This window comes from Polistes canadensis, unplaced genomic scaffold, assembly GCF_001313835.1.
Source record: "Polistes canadensis isolate GaletaPanama2010 unplaced genomic scaffold, ASM131383v1 scaffold_166, whole genome shotgun sequence".
Classification (NCBI taxonomy): Eukaryota; Metazoa; Arthropoda; class Insecta; order Hymenoptera; family Vespidae; genus Polistes; species Polistes canadensis.
Window position 1 is genome coordinate 330,085 of NW_014569713.1, and position 22,768 is coordinate 352,852.

Sequence of the window (22,768 nt, forward strand, 5' to 3'; positions counted from 1 at the left end):
TCTCTATTCTAATATATATATTGTTAATAAAATCGGTGCCAGGAAATGTCAGGAATAAAATCAATTGTTCAATTATTCTTTGGAAAAAAAAATAAATTATCGTATAATTAGACTTTTGAAATAATTCCTATTGATTATATATATATATGTAGATTTGGTACGTATTTACACTGAATCGAATTCTTTGTTTGTTATATTAATTTTCGTAAGCACGCAACTCTTAACACGTTATTACGCAATAAGAACGACAAAGCGTATGTGTGTGTGTGTGTGTAACGTTTCGATTGACTTTGTCAAATATTTAATTTTACTTTGCAAGTATCCCATTTTGTATTATGCAAAAATGACACGAATTTCGAAAGTATGATTCTCTTTCATATCGTTCATCTCTGATTGTGAGTTTTGTCAACTCAATTATCAGAAAAGACACACGTTAGATCGAACACTTTCCAACGAATATTCTACGATATGTATATTGCTTTGTCAACATTTGTCAAGAATTATGTTAATGATATTGATAGATAGAAAGAGAGAAAATATATATATATATATACATAATAGATTTTCTTTCATTAATATTTATAATATTTTTCTATTATTATATAAATATATTATTTAATTTATTAATATATATAATATATATATATATTTTAATCTAAATATATAAATATAAGAAATATATATAGGAATTTATTAATATATTCAATTTTATATTTTTATTCAAAAATTATAGACAAGGAAAGGCTAAAATAAACTCGTAAGTTTATTAATTCTTTGTCGAATAATATACACTCCATCTTTTTTTTTTCTTTTTAATAATCTATGTTTTTTAATTTAAAATACTGTCCGAGCTTTAATAATCAAAAATCATTAGAAATTTATTCGATTTTTATTACGTACTACTTATCTATATTTTATACTTTACACATTTGTAAAGGGAAAATTCCTTTATTTTATGGAAAAATTTGTCTTCTACCAATGATTATCTTCGTGGGAATAAATTTTGTGTTCTCGTTATCGTTCTAGTACTATTCCATTGATAATACTTTAGACCCTTCGTTCATGACGAATGTAAACCTTTGATCATATTACATTCCCCCACTCTCTTTCTCCTCATGTATGTAATCATCCCTATTCGATGTTGGGAGGGTCTTCTTCAGTGGTGTCAACAAATTAAGCAATGGGGACCCCATAATCTTTCGAGCAACGGCTAACAAATATCACGCTACGGATTGTATTGAAAATTTTCCTAACTGATACTACTATCAAATATTTGTTACAAATTCCATACGTTTATTTTGTATGCATTGATATAACCATTTTATATATATTAATATATAATAAATAAAAAAAATATATATATATAAGTATTCTACACGTAGACAAAAGAGTGTACTTTAATTTAATATAAAAATCATTAAAATCTATTTACTTTTAGTATAAAAAATATTTACCGAAACTTTCCAAAGAAATTGCAAAGATGCACAATTTACAGCATTGCATTTTCAGACATTTTATGAACCTTTGCAGATCGATTTATAACTCAATAAGGTATTCTACGCGTAGACAAAAGAGTGTACTTTAATTTAATATAAGTTTTATTAAAATTTATTTATTTTTAGTATAAAAAATATTTACCGAAACTTTTCAAATACTTTTTTTTACCGAAGTTTTTTTTATTGCTATGTATAGTCAATCAAAAACAGATTAACTTTTGTTAAAAGTATTTTTTTGTCAGATTGTCACAAGTAACTAAAAAATCGTGACTAAAGTTATGTGGAACATCCTCTGTATGTATATATATATATATATATATATATATATAAATATATTACAATTATTAATTTTATTCTACAATATAAATAATTCGTTTAAGATTTCGGTTTGGGGTAAAATCATATAATAATTTATGGGCTATTTATCGAACGTTTATCACATATTCTCGTAAAATAAAAAGAAAATAGAGAAAATAAGAAAAATGAAAAAAAATGTGCCCGGAAAGATTGACGTGAGGAACAGTGCGTGCGTTCATCCATTCGTTCGTCCGTCTGTCCATCCGTACCGTGCGTCCGTACCGTGCCGTGCCGTGCCGTGTACACGCACGAGATCGTTAATATTTTTAGTATGACTTCTCGAGGAAAGAACGAATGAACGAACGAACGAACGAACGAACGAAGAAGAGAAGTTAAATCATCATCATCATCATCATCATCATCATCATCATTATTGTCATTTGATAAACGATATATTCCATACTTGATGTCCTTTAAGGTAGGACGGATACTCGGACAGACATACGAACGGACAGACACTTGTTACAATCGTGTACGGAATCATATCACACACACACACACACATACACACAGTCACATTTTTAATTATTACAATTCGATTTTATATTTTAATTTATCGTAGTTGCAAAAATACGTGATTTATCTAGAAAAAGAAAAAAACATAAAAGTAATACGTTAAATGATAGTTTTCTTTTTTTTCCAATTTTTTTTTTTTCGATCGGATAAAATAATAAATGTTTTTGTTCGTTTCTATATTTTGGAAAATGACTATAAGAACGTTTCGAGTTTTGTTTGACCATCGGTATATAATAATTGGAAAAAAAAAAAAGAAAAAGAAAAAATAAAACTAACGACTAAGAACATTAGAATCTTTATCTTCTAACGTTCAACCTTGCCTAGTGTCAATTATGAAAAGTATGCTAATAAGTATGTAACACCTGTTTCTCTAACACGTCTGACTAAAAACAACTTACGATTAGATTTTTTAAAAGTTTTTACACATACACAGTGGGTTGCATGGAAAAAAAGGTTTGGGAAAAAATAATTGGAAAAAAGAAACGAAGAAATAATATAAACGTTAAAGAAAAATATGAAATATATATTTGTGTTAATTATAATATCATACCGTATGTATTTAAATATATATATATATATGTGTGTACATAAATGATACATACGTATAAATGATACATAAGTATCTCATTTTTCATGAATGTATCGATAACAACAACAAAAATGGACCAAAATTATCGCCTCGGCTTGTTTTTTTTTTTTTATTTTCTTCTCAATAAATAAAAATATTAAAAAAAAAAACAAAAAAACAATGAAATATATTTTCCTATACGATACGATATTTATCGATATTTATTCTCTCTTATTCCCTCTGTTAGGGTAATATGATGTAATATTAATTTTTAAAATTATATATCGTATTAAATAAATAATAAATAATTAACGTTGGATAATTATATTTGAAATAGACACATTTAAAGAAGTATTACATTATGCGTTCGAATTTTCAAGGATAATCGTCATTAATGAACGACGTAGTAATACGTTTCAGACACGACTTAGGCTCGAATAACTTTATATATATTGGTAGTCAAAGTGCGAAGTACGAAATACAATGGACGACGTTTTCTCTTGACGATGTCGGTTTTTTTCAATGTCGGTAATCGCGCACGCTCCTCCTCTGCGTTGCCGGAAAAAGAAAAAAAAAAGAAAAGAAAAGAAAAGAAAAGAAAAGAAAAAGAATTAATGAAAAAAGAAACAAAAAGGAAGAGAGAGAGAGGGAGAGAGAGAGAGAGAAACCACGCCGTCGTTGTTTTCGTCTTTGTCTTTGTCTTTGTCTTGGTCGTCGTCGTCTACTCGTTTATCGATGATACGTGATGAGGGTACGTCAATTCAGGGAAAAATAATGCGATGAGCGATACTGATTATAGAGAAAAGAAAGAGAGAAAGAGAAGGAATATTCTTGGTAGACAAAAATGAGAGATAAATACAAATTAAAACGCGTAAGTAATTAAAACGATAACCCATCATTTAATCGAATAATTGTGTGTTATACTTCAATTTTTAATAATTTCTATTATCATAAATAGTAAATAAGATCGTTTGTGATAGAGGCTAATTTGTTATTGAAAAAAAAAAAAAAATAATAATAATTGATATTTTAATTGAATAATTAATCGTTCGATTACTAAAATATATTTTAAGTATACTGAAGGAAGGGATTATAAATTTATAATATAAATGTATATACTTGAATTTAATGATTATTATTCTGAAGTATAAATGATCGTTGATTGTCAATTAGTTATGAAAAGAAAATGGATATTAGAATTGAATTTTTGTTGGATATGTAATTATTATAAATATTGAAATATATTTAGAAAGAAGGTATGTATGTAATTATAGAAAAGATCTGTATACAATTGTTAAATACTGAAATATATATTATACATATTTAAAATAAACAACAAAATATATTACTACTATTACTACTATCTATTTATCTATAAATGAATACGTAATAACTCGTTTATAAAACGAAAATATGTCGTACGTCATTACACTTCTCACCTTCTTATTTCCTAACTCTTTCTTATGAGTTCGGCGGAAGTAGCGTCTGTCCAATGAGACGGATGCCCGAAAGAAAGTTCTCGAAGTCAATTTCCGTAATGGTCCGTGGTAGCATTGAATTCAATTGAATAAGCGGTCTTGACGAAGCGTGACGATGTGTCGGTGACGAGAAAAAGAAAAATAAAAATAAAAAGAAAAAGAAGAAGAAGAAGAAGAGAAGAAGGGAGTCGTGCGACGTGTTGGGATGGGCAGGGGTTAGGGGGTTAGGGGGAGTACGAATCAGGAGGCTTAGCAGCTCTAGCTATGGGGTTGACGGTGGGGGTGTACGGGGGGGAAGGGTTGTGTCAAGCGGGCGCGAAAGGCAGCCGCGCCGATCATTATCCATCATTCGGACGATTATCGTGATATTCCCGCGGCATTCGCCTTTAACGCCATTATTCTTCAACTCGTCGCCCTGTTGCATGAACGGAAAGAAAGAAAGAAAGGAGAAGAAAAAAAACGAAAGGGAGAAGAGAGATGAGATGACGAGTTCACCGATTGGTGAAACGTAGGAAGAGAATTAAGATTTGTTTTAAAATGTTGGTTTAGAAAAGATTCCTTTTTTTCTTTTATAATTATTGTTATTATTATATTTTATTGATCATTGTTATGAATTAATGGAAGACTCGTTGTTGGATAATCCGATTTATTTTTCAAGTTATACTTCTTTTGGCGCGCGTTTTGAAAAGTGTGAAGTTAGATGCGACCGAAAAATCTACACCACGAAGTTGTTCGATATTTATTACGATGCGCGCGCAAATTGAAGTTATTTTTGAGGTTATATTCGTTTTGGTACGCTAAAGAAGTGTAATTTCTTACGTGCGTACATAAATACACACACCAGTTTTTTCTTACGTTATCGGAGAGTTTTGCAACTTCTCTCTTACGTTTTGTCGATAATAATAATAATAATAATAATAATAATAATAATAATAATAATAATAATAATATAATTTTATAGAGCGTGTTTAGAATTAATCGTAGTATACGTAATTGTATATTTAATCGTTCCAACGAATTTATATTTGTTTGTCGCGTTTTATTCGTGATTCACATTTCTTTAGAATTTGATGACTCGTCAGTAGGAAGGACACAATAATCGTCAATTCTTAACGAGATTTACTTACGTATACGTTTTTACGCTCTTCCTTCTTTTTATTATTATGCGCAAAATACGACGAGATATTTCTAACGATAAGTAAAACAGGAAAAACGTTAGTTATGAATCATTTGTTTCTATTCATTGTATTTATTATAAACGTGTTTGTAATAAATTTTATTATTAATATATTCGGAAAGAGAACGGAATCGTAATAATATAATAAGAATATAATAATTATTCTTAATCCAATAATAATATTATTTCAAAATGTTTATTTTGTTCTTATTCGTTTGAATATATATATATATTCAATTATTCCTTGTATAACTTTATTAAAATCGTATCAAATTTACAAAAAAAAAACACATCATCATCATCATCCAGATTATTGTTCTTTATATAACTTTATTAATATAATAGAAAATCGTATCGAGTTTGTAAAAAAAAAACATATTATTATCATCATCATCATCATCATCATCATCATCATCTAGATTATTGAGTTTTATTATTTTTTCTTAGCGAATAAGCTCGCGAGCCAATAGAATGAAAGTGGGATAGGATAAATACGAGACGAACGTGCCACGTTCGTTGGTGGAATCGCGAAGAAGCATAAACTGGGAGTGCCCGGTGATGTTAGTAGTTGCCGGGCTCGGTTTGTACTTTTATTTATTATTATTTTTTTTTTTCTTTTCTATGCCGAAGAAGGAGGAATAGGAAGAAAAATAAGAGGACGGCTGGCTAGCTGGCTGACTTACCTGTCGGCAGGATTAACGGGTGCTAGCACGAACGACCGTAGAACCTGGCGCCAGTCTCTAAATTAGCTGCTTCGACGTGTCTCGAGAACACGTCGACCATCTTCTTTTCAATCCGCCCCTCTTCCCGTCCCCTTCCCACCCCGCCCGACTGTTTGATCGTCTTTGATTTTCATCATCATCCTCCTTCCTTCCTTCTGTCTTCCTTCTTTTATATCTCATTTACCTCACCTAATCCTTCGACAGCGTATCACGAGTCTTGAACTCGATTCATTTTTAAAGGAATGAATCCTATCCAATGATTTAACATTCGTTTCCTCCTCCCCCTCTTTCTTATAGTTAGTATATCTAAAAAAAAAGAATTAGGGGGTTAATAATTCAATTGACTTCAATCATGATTACTTGACGTTATAATGTTTTGGTGTTTCGTTATTTTAAGATAATTAATAGAATTATATAGAATACGTATATATACGGTATTGTGTGAAATCGTGTTATTTATGAGACTCAGGGAATGAATGATTTTTTTAAAAATATATTAAATAAAAATCTGTGTTATATTTTATATTGTAGAAGTACAAGTGTCGTACATTGGGTTTTTTCAGAATTTTTCTTATCGTTTTAAAGCAAAACCATGTTACTGTAGGATTCCTTGCAATTTATGAATCGTGTTATAACGAAACCATATTGTAGGAGGATAAACTTGTATATTTTATAATAAAGAAAAAAAACTTTATGTTCCTTATTGAACGATTAATTCCAATAATGGATAATCCGAAAGTCACGTAAATCGAATGAGATCGGTAAATAAGAATAAAAATTTGTCAGTAAAAAGTAGGTTAGAAACGCGTCAGATCCTTTCATGGGTCAAGGACGTGATTCGCGCAAAGTAATACCTACATTACTTTCAAGGTCCCCAGGCCAATGGTATTTTATAATAAAAAAAAGCAAAGGAAGAAGAAGAAAAATAAAAAAAAAATAAAAGGACAAAGAAGAAGAACAAGAACAAGAAGAAAAAGAAAAAGAAAAAGAAGAAAAAGAAAAAGGAAAAGAAGAAAAAGAAAAAGAAGAACAGAAAAGAAGAAGAAGAAGAAGAAGATAAACGAAAGAGTAGAGAAAATAGTAGTAAGGGAAGTTAATGACGAGGACCGTGGAGGATGAAACAGCAACAGCAACAGCATTCTAAGGGAAAAAGGACCAAAGTCAAAAGAAGACGAAGAAGAGGAAAATGTAGGAGGAGCAGGGGGAGGGGTAGGATGAGAAGGGGGAAAGAGGTTCCTCTCTCGGGCTGGTGAAGCAGGTTTGGCTTTTTGCGCGGTGTTCAGCAACCGTATCGGCGCGAATCTCCCTATATGGTGGTAACCAGCAAGAGGATTGAGAAGAGGACGAGTTAAAAGCGGCCAGGTAAGGCTTGAAGGTACGAGAACGAATGGACAACGAAGAAGAAGAAGAAGACGAAGAAGAGGAGGATTGTATTCGCAGCAGCAGCAGCAGCAGTAACAGCAACAGCACCACCGTGTGTCCAGGAGCTTCGTCCTTCGAGGTTTTACCTCTTTCGAGCCAAGTTCAGCGACCTATCCACTCGGTTCCCTTCGTTCCCTTCATTCCCTTCTCTTCTTCTTCTTCTTCTTCTTCTTCTTATATCCCTTTCGTGGCAGCGATCGAAGACGAAGGTGCAGGCTTTCGAAGACTCCTGCCAACCGGTCAGAAAAAAGGATTACTTTAAGAATAGTCCTGAAGCATTTATTCATCGGGTCTTCTCTCTAATCGTATTCGAAACGTTTTCGTTCGACTCATTTTTATTTTCTCACTTTTTTTTTCTTCCCTCTCTTTCCCTTCCAACCCCCCAGCCCCTACTCCCCACTCCACTCCACTTTGCATCGTGATTTTTCTTTTACTTTCTTTTTCGTTCTTGTTTTATTTTTTTGTCTCAAACACACGAGTCTACTCTCGGGCGTGAATCTCTTTCTTTAGTTTTTTTTCTTCTTTCATCTCTTTGTACCAACAGTTAACGAGTTTTTGGAGCCTTGGGGTCCAGAGATGCGAGCGAAAAAGAAGAATAATAAGAATAAGAAGATCCTAAACCAGTAATAACTTGAGTCGTCTAATACACCATAGTGATGTAGTGTGCTTGGAACCATGAATTTCGAGCGTCGTCGTTGTTATTGTTAGTGTTGTTTGGTCTTTAAATTACGACATTGTTCGTGGCAACCCTTTTAGAGTAATCCGTCTGGGTTCTCGGTTATTGTTAATATTAGGGTGAACCAAAAGTTCGTGCATTTATCATGTTCTAAATTGCATAATAAATTGTTTTTAGTAAAATATACTATGGAAATATTAATATAAAATAAAAAAAACAAAAAACTGCACGAACTTCTTTGATTCAGCCTAATAATATTTGACAATCATCCCCATATTTAAATGATTTTCCTTTCGTGGTGGCTAAAATTCATTGAATCATCTTGGAAATATCATGAAACATTGAAAAATACTAATGATATCAAGATGAAAATGATCGGTCATCTTTTCACGTATCTACCAGGCGTATATAAATAAACTACTGGCATTCAACGATCGTGGAAAAAGAAAAGAGAAGAGAAGAGAAATGCTACCTCCCGTAATGATGTCCACGGACAAGGTGCGCCATACACTAATACACGAGGGAAGAAACAACGCACGTTGGACGTACGTTGAATGCGCAAACCCGAAGTAAACCTCGATACGTACATAAGTTTGTTCCCTTATCTTTAGTAGAAATCGGAACGAATCGTCTTTGTTGGAATTAACTACCTTGGTTCGATTTCGTATTGATGATTATTCTTCGAGAATCTTTTTACTCGTATAACGAGAAAACTCTCTTTCTCTCTCGAAAAGATACAGAAGAAGAAGAAGAAGAAGAAGAAGAAGAAGAAGAAGAAGAAGAAGAAGAAGAAGAAGAAGAAGAAGAAGAAGAAGAAGAAGATGAAGATGAAGAAATAAAGAAAAAAACAAGTTATGAGATTTCTAGAATGATAAACTCAGTATCTTCGGCATCGAAGTTCTTAACGGATAGAAGTAAATGATGTTTAAAAAAACCAGAATCAATTATATCTGCTTTTTCTTAAGCTCGTTAATGGTACCCTGCTATTTGTTAATTTTCTACGTCTGCGTGAGAAAAAGTAAATTTTATTATCATAATTCATAGATAACAGTATAAGGATTTAAGATTTATCGTATTGTTGGTCATCAGAATTTTTCTTTCTTTAATGATCTAAGTATTTATTAAGGTCTATTTTTGTTTGTTTTGGTAAATTTCCTTATAAATAAAATTAGAATTGTTATAATCGGGCCCGGGATGTTGTTTCAAATATTTGATTGGGATCTAGTAAAGCTGAATAATATTCTATTATTCCCTACGCGTATCTTCTTCGACATTGCAAAAACTCGATGGCGATGCTCGTGAAGGCATCCAACTCGAACCAGTCCATCCTCCTTCCCCTATTTTTTCGTGTCCCTTTCTCTCTTACTAAAGCAAAGGAAGGAAAGGATGGTTCTCGCTCGCGTGCAGCACCAGCAAAGACCCCTTCGGTAAAATACACCTCCTTCGTCGCCACCGCACTTTGCTGCCACCACCATCACCAACACCAACACCACCACCTCTCCGCAAGCAGATCCATTTATAGATCGCGTGCATTAATCGCGATCTGCGTGCCTATGTCCCTGCACCTTCTACGTATCCGTAGGGTAACGATAGTCAACCAAGTTAGTACAACATTAGTCGTACCTTCCTTGTTGTTTGTACCTTCAGAAAGCTATGAAATATATTTCAAAGATAGTTATTTAAATGCCATTTATTTTTCCGTCATTTACTTTTTATTCTTCTTCTAACCCATCACTTCCCACCCCTAAACTACTTACCCTTACCCCTACCCTCTTTTTTATATTCTTCGTTTTTCTAAATTGCCATTTTTCCTTTTTTTTTTGTTTTTTCTTTTTATAGAGCAAAATCAAGTTTAACTTTTCACTCCATATACGATGACGAGAGAAGAGGATAAACAAGTTCTAGATCAGCCTTAGATGATTTCTTCTTTTTCCCTCCTCCTCACCCCCTCCCCCTCCCCTTTCTTTTCTAAATTCTTTAGATTTTACCACCAATGCTAGCCGAGCCGAGTGTATAATTCTTAAATATGTATAATCCATGCCACCACGAGATTCATGCCGTGTCTCGTTTTAAACGGATATGTTCTTTGGATTTTCTCACGAATAGTATTAAACAAGGGAAGCACGAGGATAAACGCTAGTCTTTGCTTTGGTGTAATTATTCTGTAAGCCTGGTTCTTCCTTTAAATACGTTTTACGTATGATGGTGTAATGTAGGTATGCATCTTTTACATAGCTACGAATGATGAACTCGTTTCACCTATGCGTATATGCTATTTATAAATCTTAAATTACTATACGCACGAGAGCGTTATAAGAGTTGTTAAGTATACTGTAAATTATCAACATCAATCTCTACACAGTTCTCGATGTTATATTATTTTACATTAGATTTAATATAAAATCCCGACAAATGGTCATAATTGTTGTTGTTGTTGTTGTTCTGATCGTAACCCATGCATTCGTAATCATTTAGATTATTATTTTCACAACTGTTCTGTATACACAGAATGATATAATAATTAAACTAAAAGTAGATCGGTTTTATACTATAATCAATTTTATAATATTCATCCCATAATGATTTAGAGTCTCTTGAATAAAATAGAAATTGAAGGTAAAACGATTGAACATCTTCTGGACATCTCATCATGGGAAACGAACCAAAAGGGTTTTATTTGCCCTGGTTCGTAAGCAACGTTTCAAGTTTACCTGCGGCTACAGGGCAGGGCAGGTTTATAAATAGCTACAGGAGGAGGAATCGTTGCAGCTTAAGGATTGTACGAGCGGTTGCTAATACTTGATGGCGATTATTCCTGGCGCCAGCAAAGTCGGCTCATCGTACCGGATTTCTCTCTAATGGCAAACCCCACGGTTAATGGGAAGTTAATATCTGCCATGTGCTGCTGAATACGTACTAGGATGTTCTTCCTCTTTCTTCCACGCCTCTTTCATAACCCTTTTGATTCTTTTTATCATTATGCTCGTGTAAACTCGATTTTCTTTTTAATATATAATTTTTTAATTTTTTAAACTATATATAATGTAATATAATATTAAATTTACTTTTTCCGGATTCTATTTAAACCCTTGTCGTATTTTCACGAATCTGACTCGTGAAAACAAATGTGGGCCAAACGTAAAGACGTCACGTGCTTAAGTACGGATTTTTGTCGAAATAAAAGTACTACGGTAAGAGGTTAATGACAAGTTATTCAAGAAAAGAAACTTTTTTCTTTAGTTTCGTTAAATAAAGAAAAAGTTAATGTTCATTAATTAATTATAAAAGTATTTCGATAAAATGTTTGCTCTTTTATTCATTATTTTGTGGTTAAATTTGGTGCTAAATCAATGCGCCAATGTAATGTAGATGGCGCGTGTTTTATCTAGGGATAACTAGTAATTAATAAACATGTGCTGGGAATTTCCCTGGTGCTGTACGAAATGAGAGGATTCCCCTTTAAAGTATGACAACGTGTTATGCGTATACGAATCGTTAGTAAAAAGTTTCCTAAATTCCAACACAATCATCATGATGTTTTATATAAGATCCTGTATATAAAAACCTTTTAATATTTTTTAAATCATGATCACGGAAAAAAAAATTGATCCAAAACACAAGCTCATTAATATACATGATTTCCATGAAGCTCGACGTTTAACAGTTCATCGAGATAAATAAATTTGTTAATTATATTCAAACTTATGGTGCCCGAGGATATAAATTTTTTCCTCGTGCAGTATCTCATAGATCGAAATTGCTAATTATTTGAAATTTATTAATCAAAAGGATTAGCCCGTTATTTTGATCAATCAGATTTGATAATCAAATTTTAATAGGAGAAGAAGAAGAAGTCGTTGTCCCCGTTCTCGTCTTGACTATTTTGTTTTTTTTTCTTTTTTCTTTTTTCTTCTATCTCTTTCTCCCCGTTCTTTCGCGTCCCGATCGATTGATCGATCGTGCGCTCGGGAGAATTCCTGACAAGGACTCCGCCTTCGGCGCCAACCTCGTTGATGGATTCGTAATCGTCGATTGCTATTTGTAGATTCTAGCTCGATGTCGTCGATCCTACGACTTCTTGAAAAAGCTCGTCATCGTGCCAGGAATAGAACCGGACGATGCCTCCTTCTGGTCGATGCACCGCAACAAGAAACAAGTTTTGCTAACATTGTAACACAACTGATCCTACCGTTTCTTCTTTACTTCATTCTAATACTTCTTCTTCCTATCTTTATTTTTTTTTATTCTATACTATTCTAAGAATTCATTTAGTTGTTTCAAATGTAATCCTTTAAAAATATATATGCAAGGGTGAACCAAAAGTTCGTGGGATTTTTTTTTTTTTATTATTATTTCCAATGTAAATTTTACCAAAAAAAAAAAACAATACAATCCATTATGCGGTTTCAAACTAAAGTTTCAATATACTAAATGCACGAACTATTGATTCACCCTAATAGAAACAATGTATGCATGTAACACGTTGTCATACTTTAAAGGGAAATCCTCTCTTTTCGGACAACATCGGAAATTTCCAGTACATGTTTATTAATTTTTAGATTTTTAGAACACTATTCATAATTATGGGCACACGTGTATACATTGCGATCAAAAATACGTATTAAAAATTTGATGTTATTGTAATATTCACGTTTTGCGGAAGAAAACAAGGTTGTCCTAACCTCTCGCAAAGTACCCACATCAGCATACTTTTTACTCCAACAATGTATCATCAAAATCGAATGGTGATTAAATCTATGGGAAATAAAGATGAATGTTGATTAATTCTAGCATATCATATTCATCTTAAAAAATGGTACAACTTCCATTTTCCTCTTTCCCGTTACTTTAAACAACACTATCATCCCTAAAACAAATACGATTAAATATTTAGGTATTCATACGTGGAAATAACATATAAAAACTAAAATAGAACAAATCTTTATAGAGAATGATGGAACATGTTACTGACTTTACAAATAAAAATTCGATATTAAATATAATAAACTATTATTATACAAAGGAATATATATAATTAAATCTATTTGTATTCATAATCCTGAGGCCCAATAGTTAACGCAATTTGGTGGTATGTACGTAACGAATAAATCCGAAAATATTTTAAGATCAAATCCGTCAATCTGTATAATGAAATTGTTTCCTGAAATCTGTATAAGTAATAAGGAAACTATACTTTGAAAAATATATCTAGAAGATCGAACGGGAAAAACCCAAATGATTTTTTTACGAGATAACCTAACCTAATTCTTTTTTACATATTGTAAAATGATATATCTGCATTCATTGATAAAAGTATTCGGCCGAATATTCATCACCTTAGATGAATTCTACAAAATGGAGATGAAAAAAGAAAAAGAAAAAATTCCTCGTTGTATTTATCTTCGAGCGAGTATTCTCGCAAGTAGAGAAAAGAAAGGGACACACACGGACGAACAATAAATGAGCGAGAACGAACGCACGAGTCGTCTATCTTGGGGCTTCCTTTAGATTTCGTGACATCCGTTTTATTTGTCTCTTTAAAGTCTTCAATCGTGTTTTTATCTTTTCTTTTTTTTCTTTTCTCCAAATTAAAACCGATTAAGATCCAGGCATATTTTCCTTTACAGATTTTAACATCATTTGACACATCCAAATAATATAATATAATATAATACAATTTATTTTATACTTTATTATACAATAATAATAATATATATACATACATACATACTTGTTTTTTTTTGTTTTTTAAAAAACTTAACAAACGTTCCAGTATTCTCTGTAAAATTCTGATCGAACAAAATAAATATCAATTAACTTATAAGAAAAGATAAAGGATTCGATAATATCCTTGACCAATTAACTTTTTATTCTTTATTTCTTTCTCTACAATATAAAGGGGAAAAAAGCGTGTTCCTGATAGGTTCATTTTTACAGGAAAAAAGGGAACCTTATAACTACACATATATATTCACGTAGGAGAGTCACTCGAGCGGAAAGCTTCAAGCTTCAGAGCTTCTTCAAGGACATATGTTTCCCGTAAGATTATACTTTTAGCTAGTGCTCGCAAATTATGCACGCTTTGGGAGGAACACGTGCATGCGTGTATATACGTGTGTGTGCGCGCGCGCGCGTGTGTATGTATACACATATATTATTACATATGCGTTCATGTTAAAATGAATGGCCTCACGTATATAGTTGAACTTAAAGTTTACTCAGTAATTAACTGCTGTTCTTGGCTATTTCTTTCTCTCTCTTTTTATCTATCTATCTTTTTCTTTCTTTCTTTCTTTCTTTCTCACTCTCAAACTGGAATTTATGGATACGAAACACCGACACATTCCTATTTAGCATATAACGTGTTACTAACTTTACACACACATACACACACGTTCTTTCTCTCCGTGTGTCTTCCTTCCATCTTCCTACTTTTACTTCTTTCTCTTCTTTTGACAACGAATAGTTAAAGGAACGAAAATGATCATCGTTTCGAAGAAGACGAGTTCGACGACACTAATATTTTTTTCCTCGTCCCAAGTTACCTTTTTTCGATTTGTTTAAACGTCGTTTCTTTTTAAAAAAGAATATCTTTCATTCGTAAATTTGTAATACGTCAATATTGATTAGTCAGATTCGTAAGATTGTTTCGTAATAAACATAACATATTATTTTGGTAATTTAAATAAATTATAAATGAAAATGGGGATGCTAAAGTTTAACACCAAACAATAAACTCATTTCTATCGTACACTTCAACGGATCAAATATAAAGTAAAAAATAATATACTATTTGTGCAATAAGAATTTGTTGATTTACCAAATACCACGCAATAACTTGTAAGAAATTTTGTCATAAGAAATTAACAATCGTTCATTTGATGATCGGTCATGATTTAGTGTTAATCAGATTTTCGTGATTAAGTTAAGTAATTAATAAATAAATAACGATACCAATCACAAATGTATACCCATACTTTTCGTTGAAATTATGTTAAAAAGACAATACGATTTATGATTGACTGTCATCCCTGTTGGGATTATCAACGTGTGCGTTATTCCATAAAACAATATACATTTGTCATCATTACGTATTTTGGCATCGGTTGTTTCATCGACAAACGTGTAATCCAACTTACCGTATAATAGAAACCAACTAGGATTAGGTTATTTAACGTATATTTCTCCAGTTTCCATTTCGTTTTTCTCGTGTCTTTCCATATTGCGACAATGCAACGAACGTATAATTCTTCGTTGTTACAGAGAAAAACAAATCCCATCCTTTTTTTTTGTTCCTTGCGTTCCTTGCTTATTTTTTCTTCGATACTGAAAAAAAAAGGACCCCGAAAATGTTACATTAAATTAAACAAGTTTAATCAAAATTCTTTTTATATGTATTTAATTACAATGATAAATGAATATACGTGTACAATATAATATATAATTAATTAGTAAAATTAAAATCATTTCACGGAATACATAAGCATTATAAAAAAAAAAAAGAAAAAGAACTTTATCTGTTTTTATGTGAAACCCCATTAAAACTACATTCCTCGCTTTTATAATTAACGCCAAGAGATCAAAATAAAAATAAAAATAAAAATAAAATTGAGGAAAAAAGAAATTACGAAGAAGAAATATTATACGTTATAGCATTAATAGATATTCATATATCTGATCGATCGTGTATGGTTGTACCGTTATTCTCGGTCAAGGTCCTTGTCGAGATGGAAATTGAAATGTCCCGTTCACCGTCGAGAATCGAATCTCCTTCCTGCGTTTTTTCTTCTTCTCCTTCTTATTTTTTTTTCTTCTTTTCTTTTTCCTTTTCTTTTTCTTTTTCTTTTTCTCTTTCTCTCATTATATCGTTGCGAAGGTTGATGGTAAACACATGTCCAAGTAAAAGATGATAAAGTCGTATAGAAAAAGATAGAGAGAGAGAGAGAGAGAGAGAGAGAGAGAGAGAGAAAGATTAATGAGCAATTAAATTCGCAATGATCAAACGAATTAACGATGGAAAACAGAAAAAAAAAATTGCTTCTTCGTTGCAATGTGATCCCAAACGTTATAATAAGATGATTTTTCTTTCATTTTTTTCTTCTTTTCTTAATATCCAAAAATCATACACACACACACATTAGATTAGAAAATAATTGAATATCACGCGTATCTCTCGTACGCGTCACATTTTAAAAGATTACGCGTTGAATTTGCGTTGCATTTGCGTTAAGTTGCTCTGTCAGATAAGAGATGAAGGGTTTTTTTAAAAGGAGTCATGTAAAAATGTAGATTTAAGATAAAATTCATTGAATCGCATGAGAGAAGACAATTTCGCGAAGCTTCAATTATTCTATCAAAAAGCGGAGAATTATATTCATTAATTTACTTTCCTTATACATATATATTCTTTCTTGGTATACTGTTTTATTGTTTTTTTTTTTATTTTTTATTATTTTTCTTATTTTTATAAAAAGAGATACAATTATTTTACGTTTTTATTTTTTTTTTTATATTGATAAAATATTACCAAATCGTACCACTTGTTACAATAAGATTTATGTATTTTTCTTTTCTTTTTTTTTTTATCTCTTGAGAAATACCGCACGGTGATTATTCTTCTTACATTTGTCAATGTCCTTGAAGTTGTTAAAGTATTATACAAAAATGATTCTGTCCTCTTTCCCGTTACGATTGACTTGAGAGATTTTAGAAAAATTCAACAAAAAGAAAAAAAGAACTATATTATTACAATATTATTTTTCTTGATGTCGTCAATTAGACGTTGTAATTCTTTTAAATAAATTAAATTCACGATTATTCTCCCACCCTCTCTCCTCTCCACCCACAATATCTCGATCGGTTGTATAATTTTTTATTTTTATTGATTAATTCAGAACAAATCGTCATTTTATTATTGTTCATTCTTAAAATAACATGGTTATGAAATAATAGGAAAGGTGAGGTTTGTGTTGTTTTTTTTTTCAATAGACAGAAAAAAAGAAAAAAATAGGGTATATACCAGAGTTTATAACGAAAGAAAATCCGTAGATCCAAGTATAGGATTGCGTGAGGATTGTGTTAGTGTATGTGCATTAGGTTACTATAGGAGAAGAGTTGAAGGGGGGAGGGGACACGAATGTGCGAATAGGTTGAGGGTCGCGAGTGGCCGTTGACCCTCCTCGTATGTATGTGCTAGTCTCATAGTATATCGTAGAGAACGTATTTACTTCCATACTTATGTACACATTGCTTCTGTTGATGCGATAGAATCCATACTGGTAATAGCTTAGCTAGTTTACCGACGTTCTTTTCTTTCTCTCTGTCTCTCTTTCCCTCTCTTCCATCATTATTCGCGTGCGCAAATATTTATGAACGTGCTCGCAAAAAAGAAAAAAAAAAAAGAAAAAGGTAAAGGATAAAGAAAACCTTGGCCCTTGAATTTCTCGAGGAAGAATCGAATGAACTTTTTTCGTTCGTCGTGATTGAAGGAATTAGAAGAAAAAAAAAACGTCTCATTTTATTCGAATTTTTCTTTTCCCACTTAGATTTTATGTTATTCCAATTTTAGTTTTAGAAAAGGAGATTTAGATTGAAAAACGGAAAATTGATATATTATAATAGAAATTAAGCTGATATTTATAATAAATATATCTTTAATATTATTATATATATATAAAAGAATTGAATTCGCGTTATTATTTCAATTCTAATCTGAAAGATTGGGGGTTCTTGTAATCAGACACTTTGAGAAAGTGAAAATCTTTTCATACACCTGTCGTAGATTTGTTACACTTACAACAGCTTGAGTTTTCTTTTGTCTGATCACCCCCAACCCTCCACCATTTTCCAAACACACTGAAGTACATTTTATAGATTAATAATTATTAAAATTTTCTGAGGGCCAGAGGAGGGGTTCATGCTCTTAACAAATATTGTACAATGGTATTTGACTCTGGGAATCTATGCAATACTCAGAACACATACATTGACCGTAACATATGTATATATATGTATTTGTTTTGTTTCAGTATCCATCCATTGGACCCTGCGAGCTTTTCTCAGATCGTTCTGAACAGAATTGTCCGGTTCCACCTGGGACATTACCACCCGATGCAAAACTTTCTCCCGCTGCAATTGATCTTCTGAAACGATTGTTGCAACCGGATCCATTATTGAGGCTTAAATCAATATTAACCCTTCAAACGCTAGCTTTTTATATGGGCCATAACGTGCAGAGTTATATGTATAAAAAAGTAATTGAATAATTTGTCATTTCTTTGACGAATGTAATAATCGTCATTGTTATCCTCATTTATTGAATGTTTTATTGTTTTCTAGAAATCTCCATTTAAGTTATTGGGCCGATCGAACTCAAATGATTCCTCAAATGCACAACAAATGCATTTCGATTTTGCTGACTTTGATTTCGTTGCTGGGAATCGCCGAATGAATGGAGTAATACATTGAGGAACATTAGTTATATGCCTATTTAATTTGCGAGCTGAAAATGTCAATTATGTGGTATAATAGTTTAATCGAACCATCTTCAAATCAAACATCATACGCAATAGCTTTTCAAGTATGGTATTATAAAAAAGTTATTGTAAGTTTAAAATGTTCTAAACTGAAGTATTTGGTTGTGCAAGTTTTGTTAAAATACCTAAATAATTAAGAACAAAACTTGATATAACTTATATTATCGGATCATGTTCGCTATGACAATAATAATCAACAAAAATATATGTGCTTTCTGATTAAGCTAACAATAAGTGTCAGAAGTTAAGAAAAATATTGATTGCAGAAATATTCACGCGCGCGTTGAATGCTATCACGTAACTTAAAATTTCTTTCTTAAGTAATGAAAAAGCTTCCAAATTTAAAATAATACTTATAAACCATCTGAAATAAGCAGACAGAAGATATGCATAAGTAACATTAAATTAATACTACGAAAAAAAAAGGAAAAATTGAATGCTAACTTTGTTCAATAAACATATTTTCATTACTTTTTATTATATAAATCTTTATTATATATATATATATATATATATATATATTCTTTTTATTATATAAATAAATGAAATATATGTGATTAAATGTTCACTCGGTATTAAAACAGTTACTTGGTGTGGAGTAGTAGGTAGTGTTGCAGATGTTTTATCCCATCAATGGTACCTTTTACTGGCTGACGGTATTGATGTGTCTTATATTAAATCTCTAGTTACTTTATCAAATCTAGGATTTTTTTATCTACATATACACTGTAAATCAGATATTCCTTCTCTTTTCTTGATTTTCATGTTTCATTCCAAAAATGTTTACTACCTCTAGCAATAGTTAATTTATGTAATGGGGTATTTTCTTATAAAAAATTCCCCGTTTTCTAGTAATTAATTCTGATGTAACCCTAGGTGTTTTTTCATAAGAAAATTCTGGGTGGGTATTTTTTTAATATGTTATAATACATAAAACTCCATAATTTCTCGTAATAATAATATAAATCTCTAATAAAAATTTCATGTAACGTTAGTTTAGAGTTTTATGTCAATTATATGTACTAATAAATCTTTTAATAAATGAGTTGGATAACGATCTTGCGCCATCTAGCAAGCACTGTGATGACTAATCGGAAAACTTTTTGCTGGCGAAGTAATGTAGCGTGTTCAATAATATTCAAAAATAATTAATTCACTGGGGAAAAATATTATATGAATATTTTTATAATAAACGTATCAAAAAAGACTTATGCAAAATATGTAATAAACTTAACAAAATCTTAAAGAGGAAAAAGGAAGTAGTGACTAGTGTTTACGTCTTTGGTCGCTGCTCGTGAGCACGCGTGTTTCGCTCGGTGGTTGGGACGGAAGAGAGCGAATAGCAGCGGTTGTTCATATACGTGGGGTTTTTTTAGTTTTCTAGTATCGCCACTAGAGGCGTGACGGTAAGAGTGCCGGAGGCGCCAAGCTTTGGCGTGACGCCACAGTAAGTTAGCATCTGCATCATCTAACGGTGTGATGATGAAACGTATTAAATATTACAACTTTCTAAGATATACCATCGTATATTTGTTAAAACAAGGGAAAAATATTGTGTGGATTTAGACTACATACCATACAGACATTTAATTAATATAATTATTCTAATTATGATATGTTAAAACAAATTAAATAATAAGTATAATACATCGACCATCATAATATTTCTTTATATAAATAAAATAAATTTAAATATTCAGTCTCTGATTTATATTTCCAAAAATTTATTGATAATTATTCGTACATTTCTGCTTATAAAAACAATAGCTACACATTTTAATACATATACTTAACAGAAGAGCAATTTATTTGTAATTTTATGGCATTGAATTAACTCATTTTCTGGTTTCAGTATAAGAAATTTTTTATTACATTCTTCTAAGAGTACACATTTTAAACGTTTCTTTAACAAAATTTCATGATTTTTATCTATAATTGTATCACCAAATAATACGCGAAGAGTTTCGAAAAATTCTTCTATGTATTCTTTTTGTATTCTTCTTGTATTAATTGAAATCCAATCTTGCATATTTTATACAACTACGATTATTTTCCGTTTATAAACTAATTTATGAAATAATTCTCTTCTTTCAATCGAAAGATAATTGCCCAATGCCATTTTAACTTCGGTAATTAATTTTTCCACAAGTGTACTATAGTTTCTGTTAAAAGTACTTCATAAGATTCAAATACTTCAGGATTTTGAATAATTTTAATTCTAATATAAACAGAAAAAATAGGTTTATCTTCTTAACCTCTTCTACTTATGATAGTTTTTATAAAGTAATTATATCATATTGTTTTCTTTTCGTCGGAAAAAGCTGATTGTTGAAGCTTTTCTAATTTTCTCTTTGACTCTAATCTCGTAAGTTTATCATCAATTTTACGACATGTTTGTCTTAATTGTTGAAGATTCATAACAATCAGCTTTAAATTTTCCTTGTCATATGCCATTTCTTCTTTCTTAAATGCCTCACAATCAAATTCTGGTATAAGACTTTTTGAATTTGTTATATCTAACTCCATACTCGAAATGGAAGCATCCATATTGAGGTTAGAATTGCTTTTTCCAGTTCAATATTATCAGATATTCGTGTATAAAATAATTCTTTTGTACTCACGGTACAATCTTTTCAAGTTTCCTGAGGGTCATTTGTTCTTGTTTGATGATAAATCGTTACTTCGATTAGACTGTTGTTTCAAGATTATTGTAAGATTCAAGATTCAACAGGAAAATAAGAATAATTAAATACTAGAGTGTCTTTGTACACTGAAGAAGAAAGAGAGGAAGGGGGAAGGATTTAGGAGCAAATGATGGGGGAAGATTTGAAAGATTCCTTGAGAGATAGATAAAGATAATATATACAATATTTTTATAAATATATATTTTTGGATCGAAATAAAGATCCCATTTTATAATGACTCACTGAAGCATTCGAACAATCACTATTAATCTAATAACATCAATTGAGATTTTATTGCATCATTCGTTAGCACATTTGGTGCAACTGTAGTCAAAGATTGAAACTCGTGTCTAAAGATAAGATATATTCAACGAAATAATAGATTGCATGGTTGCTCTACGATAATCGTCAATACGAATAATATTTAATAATTACTAGAATAATTCATTGAGAAAGTGTATAAATTTTGAATAAATACTTTTTAAATAAAATAAAACGTGTCATGTTCTCTATTGTTTGTGTCATCTTAAATATATCAGAACGTAATCTTTTTCCAAAGTATTGATACTAATTGTATATATATATACAACTGTTAAGCGATATATTTACGTAGGACTTCGTAGTTCAGTTGGTAGAGCTTTCGTTCGATAAGCGAGAGGTTCCGGGTTCATATCCCGGTCTAGAAACAATGGTTCTAAAATTTGTTTATACTTACTCATAAGTGTAGCAATTATGAGACCTTTAAGTATATATTATTTTCCCAATCAGGCACTAGTAAGAGGAACGTTACAGTATTATTTGGAATACGAATCATATTTGATAACAACCCTTAAGACTGAAATAATCTCACTCATTAGTCAATTTCCACTAAGCAAGTACATATTGAATGTACAATATGCAAGTAGGATAATTCGGTATGTAATGTGTAGTGCATAGTGTTGTTGTAGAATGGGATAGTGRGTAAGTGACTAATGTGTGTAAGTCGTAAGTCTTTACGACAATAGTCAATAATTCTTTCTTTAAGACTTACATTTATTGATGTAAGCTTCTTGAAAAGAAGTGATATTTTGAATCCCCTTAGTTATGTAGTTTCTTACTGTGTTTGGTTGTATTAAGGAATTAAAAATTATAGACCAT

At 31.2% G+C, this 22,768-nt stretch overlaps 1 protein-coding gene across 3 annotated transcripts in view; it reads left to right on the plus strand.

Moving 5' to 3' along the window:
• Positions 1-19,387, plus strand: part of LOC106789170 (serine/threonine-protein kinase S6KL-like) — a 42,482-nt gene extending 23,095 nt beyond the window's left edge. For all 3 annotated transcript variants that reach the window (XM_014753144.1, XM_014753143.1, XM_014753145.1), the window contains 2 exons: positions 18,441-18,665; positions 18,751-19,387. In XM_014753144.1, coding sequence (XP_014608630.1) covers positions 18,441-18,665; positions 18,751-18,879 — 354 coding nt within the window. In that variant the 3' untranslated portion in view covers positions 18,880-19,387. The remainder of the gene's footprint in view (positions 1-18,440; positions 18,666-18,750) is intronic.
• The last annotated feature ends 3,381 nt before the right edge of the window (positions 19,388-22,768 follow it).